The sequence below is a fragment of the Agelaius tricolor genome, unplaced genomic scaffold, assembly GCF_023055355.1.
Source record: "Agelaius tricolor isolate 1412-34295 unplaced genomic scaffold, bAgeTri1.0.p SCAF_3, whole genome shotgun sequence".
NCBI lineage: Eukaryota > Metazoa > Chordata > Aves > Passeriformes > Icteridae > Agelaius > Agelaius tricolor.
Genome location: NW_027269263.1, coordinates 66,920,298 through 66,934,441, shown reverse-complemented (window position 1 = coordinate 66,934,441; position 14,144 = coordinate 66,920,298). Strand labels below are relative to the sequence as shown.

At 49.9% G+C, this 14,144-nt stretch overlaps 2 protein-coding genes across 2 annotated transcripts; both read left to right on the top strand.

Annotated features, from left to right (window-relative positions):
• Nucleotides 1-296: 296 nt before the first annotated feature.
• LOC139588583 (endonuclease domain-containing 1 protein-like) lies at nucleotides 297-6,451 on the top strand. Its single transcript, XM_071424169.1, has 3 exons — nucleotides 297-543; nucleotides 2,591-2,909; nucleotides 4,905-6,451. Exons 2-3 carry the CDS (start codon nucleotides 2,625-2,627, stop codon nucleotides 5,445-5,447), a joined length of 828 nt encoding a protein of 275 aa, XP_071280270.1. The 5' UTR covers nucleotides 297-543; nucleotides 2,591-2,624; the 3' UTR covers nucleotides 5,448-6,451.
• Nucleotides 6,452-11,248: 4,797 nt separating this feature from the next.
• Nucleotides 11,249-14,144, top strand: LOC139587662 (endonuclease domain-containing 1 protein-like; the record flags this gene model as incomplete). The annotated part of the gene is made up of 2 exons (XM_071422053.1): nucleotides 11,249-11,542; nucleotides 13,545-14,144. Coding segments are annotated over 2 exons (837 nt in total), but the record flags the coding sequence as incomplete, so codon positions are not given.

The window sequence follows — 14,144 nt, the reverse complement described above, 5'->3', positions numbered from 1 at the left end:
ACGTGTAGGTGCTGCAGCAGCAGCAGCTGCAGCTGGTGGCATTGAGGAAATGATCAAGGAAGCCACCAGACCCTGTTAGCTGACCCTGACATGCCATGCTGCAAGGCAGCAAATTTGGGAGAAATTCTGAGGAAACTAAAACAATGTCAACATCTTTCAGAGTGGCTGTGAACAAAATCCCTAAATAAAAATAGAAAACTTCTCTTTTCTCTGGAATTCACTGTTTACAAGAAAGGGCAACTTCATGACTGGGTGGATAGATAACTGATCCTGACATACCATGCTGCAAGTCAGCAACGTTAGGAGAAATTCTGGGGAAACTATGACAAACAACAGTCAGCACATTTCAGGGTGGGTGTGCACATACCCCCTGAATAAAAATAGAAAACTTCTCTATTCTCTAGAATTCCTTGTTTATAACAAGGGGCAAATTTTTGAAAGGGTATATATTGCAGGTGCACTCCTGAGGATTCAAACACTGCTTTCTCCTGAGAGAAGACAGAAGGGACAGTTCAGCTGCCTGTTCTGAGACTCTGCTTGAAGGTAAGCTCCTTCTCCTTCCTCACCATTGATTCCAATATTAAAAATCTTTCCTGACTTTCTGGAATAAATATACATATATGGACAAAGGCTAGGCTGGAGTTGCTGAGCTCCATTGAGCAATCAGTGCTTATATGTGCACTTTAATTTTGCAGCCATTTAGTGTTTTCTGTCAGTCAGCAGGGCAAGGACAGAAGGAAAGATTTGGGAAAGAAACTCAAGCCAACTTACCTGAAAATTAACATCAAACTGTTGAATAGGAAGGAAGGAGGAACTTATTGAGTACTAAAACTCCAGCCATGACCTTGCAAAAAGCCTCTGGACAAACACAGGTGTGGTCTGAACACCTGGGAAAATTTACTCTGAACCCTGCTTGGGAAATCCAGCAACTGCCTCTTCCTAGAGAGTATATAAACCTAGACAGTCTTGAGACTGCAGCAGAGGCATTTGAGACTCCTCTGCCACTTTGGGGCTGTGAGCAGACACTCCTTCTCAAGGTAGGCTGTTTTCTAGGTATCTCTTAATTTAGATATTACCTTAGTTAGATCTGTTTTAATCTCAGGGAGTGGGTCATGCAGAAGGACATTTCAGACCCTTCTCTGCTTGACTTGGGGCAGCTTTGGGAATGCTCTGCAGAGCACTGTATAAAGTCCCAACTTGTAGTTGCAGTTCTCAGTTTCCAGCTCAGTGGTCACCACGTTCCTGATCCAGGGCTGGAAAAGAGAAAAAGGACCAGATATCTTGGGTCAGAGCAGGGCTGTGTGCAGCCCAGCATCCTGAATCCAGTGGAAATGGAGAGATGAGGGGCAGGGAGAAGACCAAGACAAGGGCAAATGTGCAAAGTGACTTGTGAAGCCTTCAGCTGTCCTGAGCTCAGCCCCTTGCCAGCCCAAGGTGGGCTTTGTGCTTTAGAGGCTGTGGCAGCTTTGTCTGCCAGGAACCCTTTGAACTGCCTGTCCCAGCTGCCTTATTGCAAATGCTGATGATATTAAATCTCCCCAAGGAGTGTCTGGCAATGCAAGGGGAAGCATCCCTGCTCTCCCAAACCTCAGCTGCCTCTGGAAGGAGACAAAGGCGCCCCTTGCTTGCTTGCCATCATCCCAGGGAGCTTTTCAGCAGTTTTCTCATAAAGGAATGACCTTACTGACTGCTGAAAATCACATCAGCACTGAGAAAGACAAAACAGGACAGGTTGCTGTCCAAGAAATTCCTGCCATGCTGCCTTTGCCTGTACAGGGAAATCAATCAGCAAAGCTGAAGTTGGGCACCAGCAGGAATCCCAAGCAACCCGGGCAAGAGCTGCCCCTCAGGGCTTGCACTGCAGCAGCCATTGTGCTGTTAAGATAGAGGTGTTATCCCTCATGCTTGCTGCTGCCATCTGCTTGGCCCCTTCCTTTGCTCTCTGCATGTGTCTGCAAGTTCAGAGTCTGGGCTTGGATAAGGTGGAAATGCAAGGTGAGCAGCAGGACAGCCATGGCCCAATGTCAGCTGAGAGGCAGGAGCCCAGGTGGATGATTTGGGGTTCAGTATTGGGTCTGAGTGGAAGAGCTGAGTGTCTGTGTGAACCTGGATGGGGCCAGAGAGCTGCAGGAAGTGCAGCATTGCTGTTCTTTGCCTGCCCAATGCCCCATGAGATTAAAGCCCAGCTCAGCATGGCAGGGGCTGAGCAGAGTCCATGCCCAGGTGCAGGTGTCTGCTGTGGGAAGGTGCTGAGAGCAGGAGGGAGGTGGGCAAAGGTGACCTTGTCTCAGGGCTGTGCCTCAGTTACAAGATCACTTGGCTGTGAGAGCTGATTGCAGTCCTGCTGGCTTTGGCTCCTTCCTCCTACAGGCTGAATGCTCCCACTGCTGCCTCCTCTGGGCACCTAAACCCTGTTTTAGCTTTCACCCTTATTGCCCTTGTGTTTTTTCCATATGGAGGAGGACAGAAATTACTCCTTTCCTGGTCTCTCACAATCCTCTCCTCTGCCAGCTGTGTCCCCCTGCACCAAAGGCTGCAGGCCATGATCTGCTCTCTCCCAGCTGAGTGTCCCTCTGCATTTGCCTTTCAGGGGAGCAAGAGCCCTTCACTGAAATCCTGCCACCATGCTGGGGCTGCTGCTGCTGCTGCAGGTGTTGGCCAGCTGCCTCTGGCTGGGACACAGCGAGGTGCTGAACTCCTTTGATAGTTGTCCTCAGTTCTTCTATGCGGGGACCATTCCAAATGATGCCCTGAACCCAAAGAACCCAGCCTGGATCTGTCAGCGCTTCAGGAACGCGTATCACTATGCCACCCTGTACGACAAAGACAGGAGAATCCCTGTCTACTCTGCTTACATCTACCACCCTGCTCAAGGCAAAAGACCTAAATCGTGGTTTGTTGAGCCTCAGGTGGGTGTCTCTCTTACACCACATCACATCACCCTCCAGCCACTCAGAGATGAGCTGCAGCATTTAAATAACCACTCCTATTTCCTACTACCCCTCTAAACACACGCGAATGGACACACAGATGGGAATGTCCTCATTTTACTTCAAACACCTGCACCACATGGTTCCTCTGATGCCCCTGAGACATCAGCAGGAGCATGAGATGAATCACATCCCCAAGGTGCCCAGCTCTCTGCCTTCACCTGACAGGAACAGCAAATCCCATTACTTGGCATGACATGACAAAGTCAAATGCTTCCCCTGCCTGTGCCCTGCTGTGCTGGGTGCCCAAGTGATGGGGAAAAGGCTTCCAGGAGAGGCTAAACTTGAGGGACCAACAGTCCTGCTGGGATCTGATCCCCACTTTGCCCTGAGCTGTTCTGCATCCCTGGCAGAACCCTAACCCTATCTGCTCCCAGTGAAGTGTTAAACAGGCTTTGTGATTGGTATTTGAGAAGAAATATGAGAAACTCCGAAGGGGGTAAGATGGCCCAGGGACAAAGCCTTGATGGAAAAGGCACTGGAGATGAGAGGGCCAGGTTAACTGTGCAGGGATTTCTGGAGTGACATTTCAGGCAGTGAGAAGTGAGGAGCATCAGTGTTGGTCCAGTCACAAGGGTGTGATCTCCATCCATGGGCAGTGACCCCAAGCACCTTTGGCTCAGGCTTGGTCCGGAAGGATCCAGCAGACAGGCAGAACTGCACAAGCTCTAGAGCCCTCACAAATGTCCTTCAGACAAACTTCAGCAGAACAGGCCAGGCCAATTGCAGAAGAGAAAAAGAAGCAATTCCTGTCATTGGTAAGGACAGAGTGGCAGGACAGCATTGGGGGAAGTTGAGCCAGAGAAGGAAGCCCCATGCCCTACTCCAAAGAAAGGCTAAAATATGTTTCTCTAAAGATGAACCAAATGTTGTTAAAGTTTAAAAAAACTCATCTTTTCATTTTTTGCATAGGAACTCAAGCAGCTAATCTGGTGTTGCACCACTGCATCCTCCACATTCTCTCTTTTTGGAGCATCATAGAATGGTTTGTGTTGGAAGGAACCTTAAAGACCATCTCAGTCCAGCTCCCCTGCATGGGCCAGGCCACTTGCCATTAGACCAGCATACTCCAAGGCCTATCCAACCTGCCATTTTCCTCCTAGACCTTGGACCCTGGCCTTCCAAAAAGCCTTGGATTTTGTTGATTTTCTCCTGAGCCCTTTTGGGAGAATTTAGTTTCCCCAGGACTCTTTTGGGATTACAGGCTCCTCTCAGAGGCTGATCATCTGTAACTTCTTTGCAGTGATGCTGCAGAAAATTCTCCCTGGCCCAGATCAGCTCTGAGACACATTCCCAGCACTGCTGGAACAGATTCCATTCACAGTGAGATCTTTTTGCTTCCTGAGCAAAACTGTTCCTCCTTGAATGAACTGTAGCCCTCCCAGGGAAACCTCAGCTCCAGGACTGATTTCCTGACACTTCTCCCTGTGTATGGGGTTACAGGAGGCAAGCTCTGGTGTTCCAGGACTGGGGTACACCTGTAGCAACCCCACATAAAATCACAGAATCACAGTGTGGTGTGAGGGGATCCAGGGAGAGCCCAGGGCAGATTTGGGCTGTGGTGGCAGGAGGAAAGGGAAGTAGATTTGAATCACCAAAGTCACCTTTCAATCCTAGGAGTGGGAAATGCTCCTTGTCTCGTGCATCCAACCATGCTCCCAGCACGGGCTGCAGGCTGGATCACAAAGGTCACAAGTCAAACTCAGAGCAGTCCGAATCTGACCTACTTCCTCTTTAAAGCTTTTGTGTTCATGTGGGTTGGTCCATGTGTATGATTTCTCTCAGATTCATATATTTTCATACACTGAGATGAGAAAAAGTGGGATCTTGACTCTCAGAGACTTCTCCTCCAGGGGAACTTGCTCCATTACTCCCAATCCCCATTCTAACACCTTTTTCTTTTTCCCTGTCCAGCTCACAGGTAAAAGTAATCTCAAAGAGATGGAATCAGAGAAACGCCTCATAGATCAATACAAAATCTCTGCAGAAGATATCAAAGAGAGCCAGGCTGTATGCGATGACTACAGAGGACTGAAGGGTTTGGACCGTGGCCATTTGAATCCCAGTGGCCATATGGATAACGATGAGAGTAAAATGGCCACCTTCACCCTGACCAACGTAGTGCCCCAGGACAGCGATCTCAACGATAGCCAGTGGAGGGTCTACGAGGATATAAAAATGATTGAAAAGACCAAGGGCTGTACAACCACCTACGTGATCACGGGTGCTGTGCCTGGGAAGAATTCCGTGTCCAACGGGAGGGTGAACAGACCCAGCCACATCTGGTCAGCTGCCTGCTGCCCGGAGAACGAAAAGCCTGCAAAGGCTTGGGGGGCCATTGCTGAGAACGACAAGAACCAGGTGGAGGAGCTGAGCCTGGGGAAGCTGGAGGAGAAGTTGACTGAGCACTATGGTAAAACGGTTATCTTGTTCAACAACGCCTGTCCCCGGCAATAAGCCTCACATCGTCATTAGAATAGGCTCGGTGGCTTTTCCCACAAGTCACAGAATCACAGAATCACAGAGTGGGTTGGTTTTGATGGGACCTTAAAGCCTTAAAGATCATCTCATTCTCACCTCCTTGCCATGGGCAGGGACACCTTCCACTACACCGGCTTGTTCCAAGCCCTCCCCAGCCTGGCCTTGAAGCCCTCCAGGGATGGGGCAGTCAAAACAGCTCTGGGTAACTTTTACTCATAGCACAGCCTGCTCAGGGTGATTCACTTCTTTATAATATCCCATCTAACCCTGCCCTCCATCAGTGTGAAACCATTCCCTCTTGTCCTGTCCCTCCATACCCTTGTCCAAAGACCCTCTCCAGCCCTCCTGGAGATCCTTGAGGTACTGGACCCTCAGCAGTCTTGTCCAGGCTGAACATGCCCAGCTCTCTCAGCCTCTCTCCAGAGCAGACCTGCTCCAGCCCTTGGAGCACCTTCATGGCCTCCACTGGACTCCACTCCAACGGCTTTGTATCCTTCTTGTGCTGTGGGCCCAGAGCTGGAGGCAGCAGTGCAGGTGGGGTCTGAGCAGAGCAGAGGAGAGGGGGACAAATGTCCTGGGCAGAGGCTGTGCTGCTTCCTTCTCTGGTGTGTTTCCAGCTGTGTCCCTCAGGGCACCTCCTGCTCTGCTCAAAGGCACAAAGATGTGGGCAGAGCCTGCAGCTGCTTTGCTTTGCTGCCCATGTCAGGAGAGAGCTCTGAGGAACAAGTCCTCTCCTCCTCAGCTGGCCCCAAGAGTGTGCAGCTGACTTGTCCCTCACCTCCTTAGCAAGGCTGTGGCACCAGGGCGCCTCAGGGTGCCCAGAGATCCTGCCTGGAGATCTCCATGTCTGGAGATACCCAAATCCCAACAATACATGATTCTGGACAACCTGCTCTAGCTGATCCTGCTGCAGCCCGGAGTCTGGACTAGAAGGTCCCGAGAAGTCCCTCCAAAACACAACAATTCAGTGATTCTGTGATCCTGGCACATGCTTTTGTTTGGTGGCTTTTGAAACTGCACCTTGAGTGCGGCAGCTGTTGTATCAGACAGGCAGGCTTTGGCATCAGATCCATAGAGAGCTTGGAGCAGCCAAAGCTGAATTCCTGTGCTGCTCTCCTTGGACACCTTCATGCTCTGCTCTGCTTCTGAAGCTTTTCTGCAGCTTGATGGGAAAGTGATTTGGGGAAATATATTCAATGGTTGTCAAAGATCAATGTGTGGCCCATCATGGAGTTTGCAAGAGCTTACAATAAAATGGATTTGCTGCAGTGCTGGATTGCAGTGTCATGTCTTCTATAAACCACAAATTGCTTCCCACTGAAATTTCTACATCCAGCAGTAAAGTCAGAGTGCCCAGAGCATCCTTGCAGGACATTGGGTGTGCAAATGCAATCAGAGGATGCCAGAACACCCAGCCAAGTGTCAGCATCAGACACCAGTTATTCTCCTGTGAATGGCATGAACAAAGTGGGCCAGCCTGCCAACAGCTCATAGATATTCCCACGTATCCAGGAACAAGACTTCCAACATTGATGTATTCACTCTTGACCCTTTGGTGGTAGGGGACTTTTCATTGAAGAGTTCAATGGGTTCTGTGAGTTCAGGATTATGTGGCATTGCCCCACTTTTGCCCTGGGAGTGGTTTTACACTGGGTCATGCAGCACTGTGGAGCTGGGGGACACTTTGGGGGTCTTTGATGGTTTATGGCCCCTTCTAATGATGTGACCACTGTTGGGCCCTGCTTGGTTCTGTCAGTTGGGCCCCATCAGAAAGGAGGGATTTGCCCCACCTCCAGCAGATCTGCTTCTTCTTGACCTTCTCCCCCATTCTGACTAAACCCCACTTTGTTTAAGACATCAGTCTCAGGTTAACAAAGACAAAAGAAACCACAGGATTCAACCAGTTTCTTTAAACCAACTTTGGTCACACACAATTCTTCTGGATATTTCTGGTTGTAACAACCAACTCGCCATTCTATTATTCCTGGACTTCTGGAAACAGAAGAAAATTAGTCCAGTTTAGCTGTAAATGAATGAATGGTCATTGAAACACCTTAATGACCAGCCTACATCCATGCCCTCCCATAGGCAGGGACACCTTCCACTATCCCAGGTTGCTCCAAGCCCCAGCCAGCCTGGCCATGGACACTTGCAGGCATGGGGCAGGCTCAGCTTCTGTGGGCAACCTGTGCTGGGGCATCACCTCCCCACAGTCACAAATACCTTCCTAATATCCAGTCTAAACCTTCACTCCTTCCATTCCAAGCCCTTTCAGCTTGTCCCAAAGGTGTGGTTTAACCCCAGGCAGCAGCCACGCCCCACGCAGCCGCTCCCTCCCTCCCCGACCACCGGGAGCAGGGAGAGAACTGGAAGGGGAAAAGCTGGAACACTCCTGGGTGGAGATAGAGACAGTTTAACAGGGAAAGCAAAGGCTGTGCACACAAGCAAAGCACATCAAGGAATTCCTTCACCATTTCCCATGGATAGAAAGGTGTTCAGCCACCTCCAGGAGAACAGGGCCCCTCACACTTACCTGGGAAGACAAAAGCCAGCTACAAAACCCACCGCTCCAAATGCCCCCTCCTTCCTCCTCCTTCCCCTCACTTTATATCCTCAGCATGATGTCCCATGCTCTGGAATATGCTCTGGTCAGTTGGGCTCACCTGTCCTGGCTGTGTCTCCTCCCAACTTCCCAAGTACCCCCAGCCTCCTTGCCAGCCTGGCAGTACAAAAAGCACAAAAGGCCTTGGCCTGTGGAAGCTCTGCCCAGCAATACCAGAAACATCTCTGTGTTATCAACTCTGTGTTCAGCACAACTCCAAAACACAGCCCCACTCTTGCCACTGACAAAAACATTAACCCTGAACCCAGCCCACCTATCAGCTCCAAGCCCTTGTGCAAAGTCTGTCTGCAGCTCTCCTGTAGACTCCTAAAGTACTGGCAGGTGCTCTGAGGTATCCCCAGAGCCTTCTCCTTCCCAGGCTGCTGGGATGGAGCTGTCACACAGCCATGGCAACCAGGCAAGAGAGTAGGTGTAGCCTGGCCATGGGCATGATGTTCTGGGAGGCTGCAGAAGGACAGAGTGTGAATATCTGAGTGTATCAGAGTCAGGCCAGTCCATCCAATGTCCCCAGAGCTGTTCTGTGGGGAGCAGAAACACGTGTAGGTGCTGCAGCAGCAGCAGCAGCTGCAGCTGGTGGCATTGAGGAAATGATCAAGGAAGCCACCAGACCCTGTTAGCTGACCCTGACATGCCATGCTGCAAGGCAGCAAATTTGGGAGAAATTCTGAGGAAACTAAAAGAATGTCAACATCTTTCAGAGTGGGTGTGAACAAATCCCTAAATAAAAATAGAAAACTTCTCTTTTCTCTGGAATTCACTGTTTACAAGAAAGGGCAACTTCATGACTGGGTGGATAGTTAACTGATCCTGACATACCATGCTGCAAGTCAGCAAAGTTGGGAGAAATTCTGGGGAAACTATGACAAACAACAGTCAGCACATTTCAGGGTGGGTGTGCACATACCCCCTGAATAAAAATGGAAAACTTCTCTATTCTCTAGAATTCCTTGTTTATAACAAGGGGCAAATTTTTGAAAGGGTATATATTGCAGGTGCACTCCTGAGGATTCAAACACCTCTTTCTCCTGGGAGAAGACAGAAGGAACAGTTCAGCTGCCTGTTCTGAGACTCTGCTTGAAGGTAAGCTCCTTCTCCTTCCTCACCATTGATTCCAATATTAAAAATCTTTCCTGATTTTTCTGGAATAAATATACATATATGGACAAAGGCTAGGCTGGAGTTGCTGAGCTCCAAGGAGCAATCAGAGCTCATATATGCACTTTAATTTTGCAGCCATTTAGTATTTTCTGTCAGTCAGGAGGGCAAGGACAGAAGGAAAGATTTGGGAAAGAAACTCAAGCCAACTTACCTGAAAATTAACATCAAACTGTTGAATAGGAAGGAAGGAGGAACTTATTGAGTACTAAAACTCCAGCCATGACCTTGCAAAAAGCCTCTGGACAAACACAGGTGTGGTCTGAACACCTGGGAAAATTTACTCTGAACCCTGCTTGGGAAATCCAGCAACTGCCTCTTCCTAGAGAGTATATAAACCTAGACAGTCTTGAGACTGCAGCAGAGGCATTTGAGACTCCTCTGCCACTTTGGGGCTGCGAGCAGACACTCCTTCTCAAGGTAGGCTGTTTTCTATGAATCTGTTATATTAGCTATTACCTTAGTTAGATTTATTTCAATCTCATGGAGTGGGTCATGCAGAAAGACTTTTCAGACCCTTCTCTGCTTGATTTGGAGCAGCTTTGGGAATGCTCAGCAGAGCACTGTATAAAGTCCCGACTTGTAGTTGCAGTTCTCAGTTTCCAGCTCATTGGTCACCACATTCCTGATCCAGGGCTGGAAAAGAGAAAAAGGACCAGATATCTTGGGTCAGAGCAGGGCTGTGTGCAGCTCAGCATCCTGAATGCAGTGGAAATGGAGAAATGAGGGGCAGGGAGAAGACCAAGACAAGGGCAAATGTGCAAGGTGACTTGTGAAGCCTTCATCTGTCCTGAGCCCAGCCCCTTGCCAGCCCAAGGTGGGCTTTGTGCTTTAGAGGCTGTGGCAGCTTTGTCTGCCAGGAACCCTTTGAACTGCCTGTCCCAGCTGCCTTATTGCAAATGCTGATGATATTAAATCTCCCCAAGGAGTGTCTGGCAATGCAAGGGGAAGCATCCCTGCTCTCCCAAACCTGAAGCTGCCTCTGGATGGAGACAAAGGCGCCCCTTGCTTGCTTTCCATCATCCCAGGGAGCTTTTCAGCAGTTTTCTCATAAAGGAATGACCTTACTGACTGCTGAAAATCACATCAGCACTGAGAAAGACAAAACAGGACAGGTTGCTGTCCAAGAAATTCCTGCCATGCTGCCTTTGCCTGTACAGGGAAATCAATCAGCAAAGCTGAAGTTGGGCACCAGCAGGAATCCCAAGCAACCCGGGCAAGAGCTGCCCCTCAGGGCTTGCACTGCAGCAGCCATTGTGCTGCTAAGATAGAGGTGTTATCCCTCATGCTTGCTGCTGCCATCTGCTTGGCCCCTTCCTTTGCTCTCTGCATGTGTCTGCAAGTTCAGAGTCTGGGCTTGGATAAGGTGGAAATGCAAGGTGAGCAGCAGGACAGCCGTGGCCCAATGTCAGCTGAGAGGCAGGAGCCCAGGTGGATGATTTGGGGTTCAGTATTGGGTCTGAGTGGAAGAGCTGAGTGTCTGTGGGAACCTGGATGGGCCCAGAGAGCTGCAGGAAGTGCAGCATTGCTGTTCTTTGCCTGCCCAATGCCCCATGAGATTAAAGCCCAGCTCAGCATGGCAGGGGCTGAGCAGAGTCTGTGCCCAGGTGCAGGTGTCTGCTGTGGGAAGGTGCTGAGAGCAGGAGGGAGGTGGGCAAAGGTGACCTTGTCTCAGGGCTGTGCCTCAGTTACAAGATCACTTGGCTGTGAGAGCTGATTGCAGTCCTGCTGGCTTTGGCTCCTTCCTCCTACAGGCTGAGTGCTCCCACTGCTGCCTCCTCTGGGCACCTAAACCCTGTTTTATGTTTCACCCTTATTGCCCTTGTGGTTTTTCCATATGGAGGAGGACAGAAATTACTCCTTTCCTGGTCTCTCACAATCCTCTCCTCTGCCAGCTGTGTCCCCCTGCACCAAAGGCTGCAGGCCATGATCTGCTCTCTCCCAGCTGAGTGTCCCTCTGCATTTGCCTTCCAGGGGAGCAAGAGCCCTTCACTGAAATCCTGCCACCTTGCTGGGGCTGCTGCTGCTGCTGCAGGTGTTGGCCAGCTGCCTCTGGCTGGGACACAGCGAGGTGCTGAACTCCTTTGATAGTTGTCCTCAGTTCTTCTATGCGGGGACCATTCCAAATGATGCCCTGAACCCAAAGAACCCAGCCTGGATCTGTCAGCGCTTCAGGAACGCGTATCACTATGCCACCCTGTACGACAGAGACAGGAGAATCCCTGTCTACTCTGCTTACATCTACCACCCTGCTCAAGGCAAAAGACCTAAATCGTGGTTTGTTGAGCCTCAGGTGGGTGTCTCTCTTACACCACATCACATCACATCACATCACCCTCCAGCCACTCAGAGATGAGCTGCAGCATTTAAATAACCACTCCTATTTCCTACTACCCCTCTAAACACACGCGAATGGACACACAGATGGGAATGTCCTCATTTTACTTCAAACACCTGCACCACATGGTTCCTCTGATGCCCCTGAGACATCAGCAGGAGCATGAGATGAATCACATCCCCAAGGTGCCCAGCTCTCTGCCTTCACCTGACAGGAACAGCAAATCCCATTACTTGGCATGACATGACAAAGTCAAATGCTTCCCCTGCCTGTGCCCTGCTGTGCTGGGTGCCCAAGTGATGGGGAAAAGGCATCCAGGAGAGGCTAAACTTGAGGGACCAACAGTCCTGCTGGGATCTGATCCCCACTTTGCCCTGAGCTGTTCTGCATCCCTGGCAGAGCTTGTCTGCTCCCAGTGAAGAGTTAAAAAGGCTTTGTGATTGGTATTTGAGAAGAAATATGAGAAGCTCAGAAGGGAGTGAGTTGGCCCAGGGACAAAGCCTGGAGGGAAAAGGCACTGGAGATGAGAGGGCCAGGTTAACTGTGCAGGGATTTCTGGAGTGACATTTCTGGCACTGCAATGTGAGGAGCATCAGTGTTGGTCCAGTCACAAGGGTGTGATCTCCATGCATGGGCAGTGACCCCGAGCACCTTTGGCTCAGGCTTGCTCCAGAAGGATCCAGCAGACAGACAGAACTGCACAAGCTCTAGAGCCCTCACAAATGTCCTTCAGACAAACTTCAGCAGAACAGGCAATTGCAGAAGAGAAAAAGAAGCAATTGCTGTCATTGGTAAGGACAGAGTAGCAGGACAACATTGGGGGAAGGTGAACCAGAGAAGGAAGCCACATGCCCTACTCCAAAGGAAGGCTAAATATGTTTCTCTAAAGATGAACCAAATGTTGTTAAAGTTATGAAAAAAAATCATCTTTTCATCTTATGCATAGGAACTCAAGCAGCTAATCTGGTGCTGCACCACTGCATCCTCCACATTCTCTCTTTTTGGAGCATCATAGAATGGTTTGTGTTGGAAGGAACCTTAAAGACCATCTCAGTCCAGCTCCCCTGCATGGGCCAGGCCACTTGCCATTAGACCAGCATGCTCCAAGGCCTATCCAACCTGCCATTTTCTTCCTGGACCTTGGACCCTGGCCTTCCAAAAAATCTTGGATTTTGTTGATTTTCTCCTGAGCCCTTTTTGGAGAATTTACTTCCCCCAGGACTCTTTTGGGATTACAGGCTCCTCTCAGAGGCTGACCATTTGTAACTCCTTTGCACTGATGCTGCAGAAAATTCTCCCTGGCCCAGATCAGCTCTGAGACACATTCCCAGCACTGCTGGAACAGATTCCATTCACAGTGAGATCTTTTTGCTTCCTGAGCAAAACTGTTCCTCCTTGAATGAACTGTAGCCCTCCCAGGGAAACCTCAGCTCCAGGACTGATTTCCTGACACTTCTCCCTGTATGGGGTTACAGGAGGCAAGCTCTGGTGTTCCAGGACTGGGGTACACCTGTAGCAACCCCACATAAAATCACAGAATCACAGTGTGGTGTGAGGGGATCCAGGGAGAGGCCAGGGCAGATTTGGGCTGTGGAGGCAGGAGGAAAGGGAAGTAGATTTGGCAGGGGAGGTGAATCACCAAAGTCACCTTTCAATCCTAGGAGTGGGAAATGCTCCTTGTCTCGTGCATCCAACCATGCTCCCAGCACGGGCTGCAGGCTGGATCACAAAGGTCACAAGTCAAACTGAGAGCAGTCCGAATCTGACCTACTTCCTCTTTAAAGCTTTTGTGTTCATGTGGGTTGATCATGTGTATGATTTCTCTCAGATTCATATATTTTCATACACTCAGTTGAGAAAAAATGGGATCTTGACTCTCAGAGACTTCTCCTCCAGGGGAACTTTCGCCATTACTCCCATTCCCCATTCTAACACCTTTTTCTTTTTCCCTGTCCAGCTCACAGGTAAAAGTAATCTCAAAGAGATGGAATCAGAGAAACGCCTCATAGAACAATACAAAATCTCTGCAGAAGATATCAAAAAGAGCCAGGCTGTATACGATGACTACAGAGGACTGAAGGGTTTGGACCGTGGCCATTTGAATCCCAGTGGCCATATGGATAACGATGAGAGTAAAATGGCCACCTTCACCCTGACCAACGTAGTGCCCCAGGACAGCGATCTCAACGATAGCCAGTGGAGGGTCTACGAGGATATAAAAATGATTGGAAAGACCAAGGGCTGTACAAGCACCTACGTGATCACGGGTGCTGTGCCTGGGAAGACTTCCGTGTCCAACGGGAGGGTGAACAGACCCAGCCACATCTGGTCAGCTGCCTGCTGCCTGGAGAACGAAAAGCCCGCAAAGGCTTGGGGGGCCATTGCTGAGAACGACAAGAACCAGGTGGAGGAGCTGAGCCTGGGGAAGCTGGAGGAGAAGTTGACTGAGCTCTATGGTAAAACGGTTATCTTGTTCAACAACGCCTGTCCCCGGCAATAAGCCTCACATTGTCATTAGAATAGGCTCGGTGGCTTTTCCCACAAGTCACAGAATCAC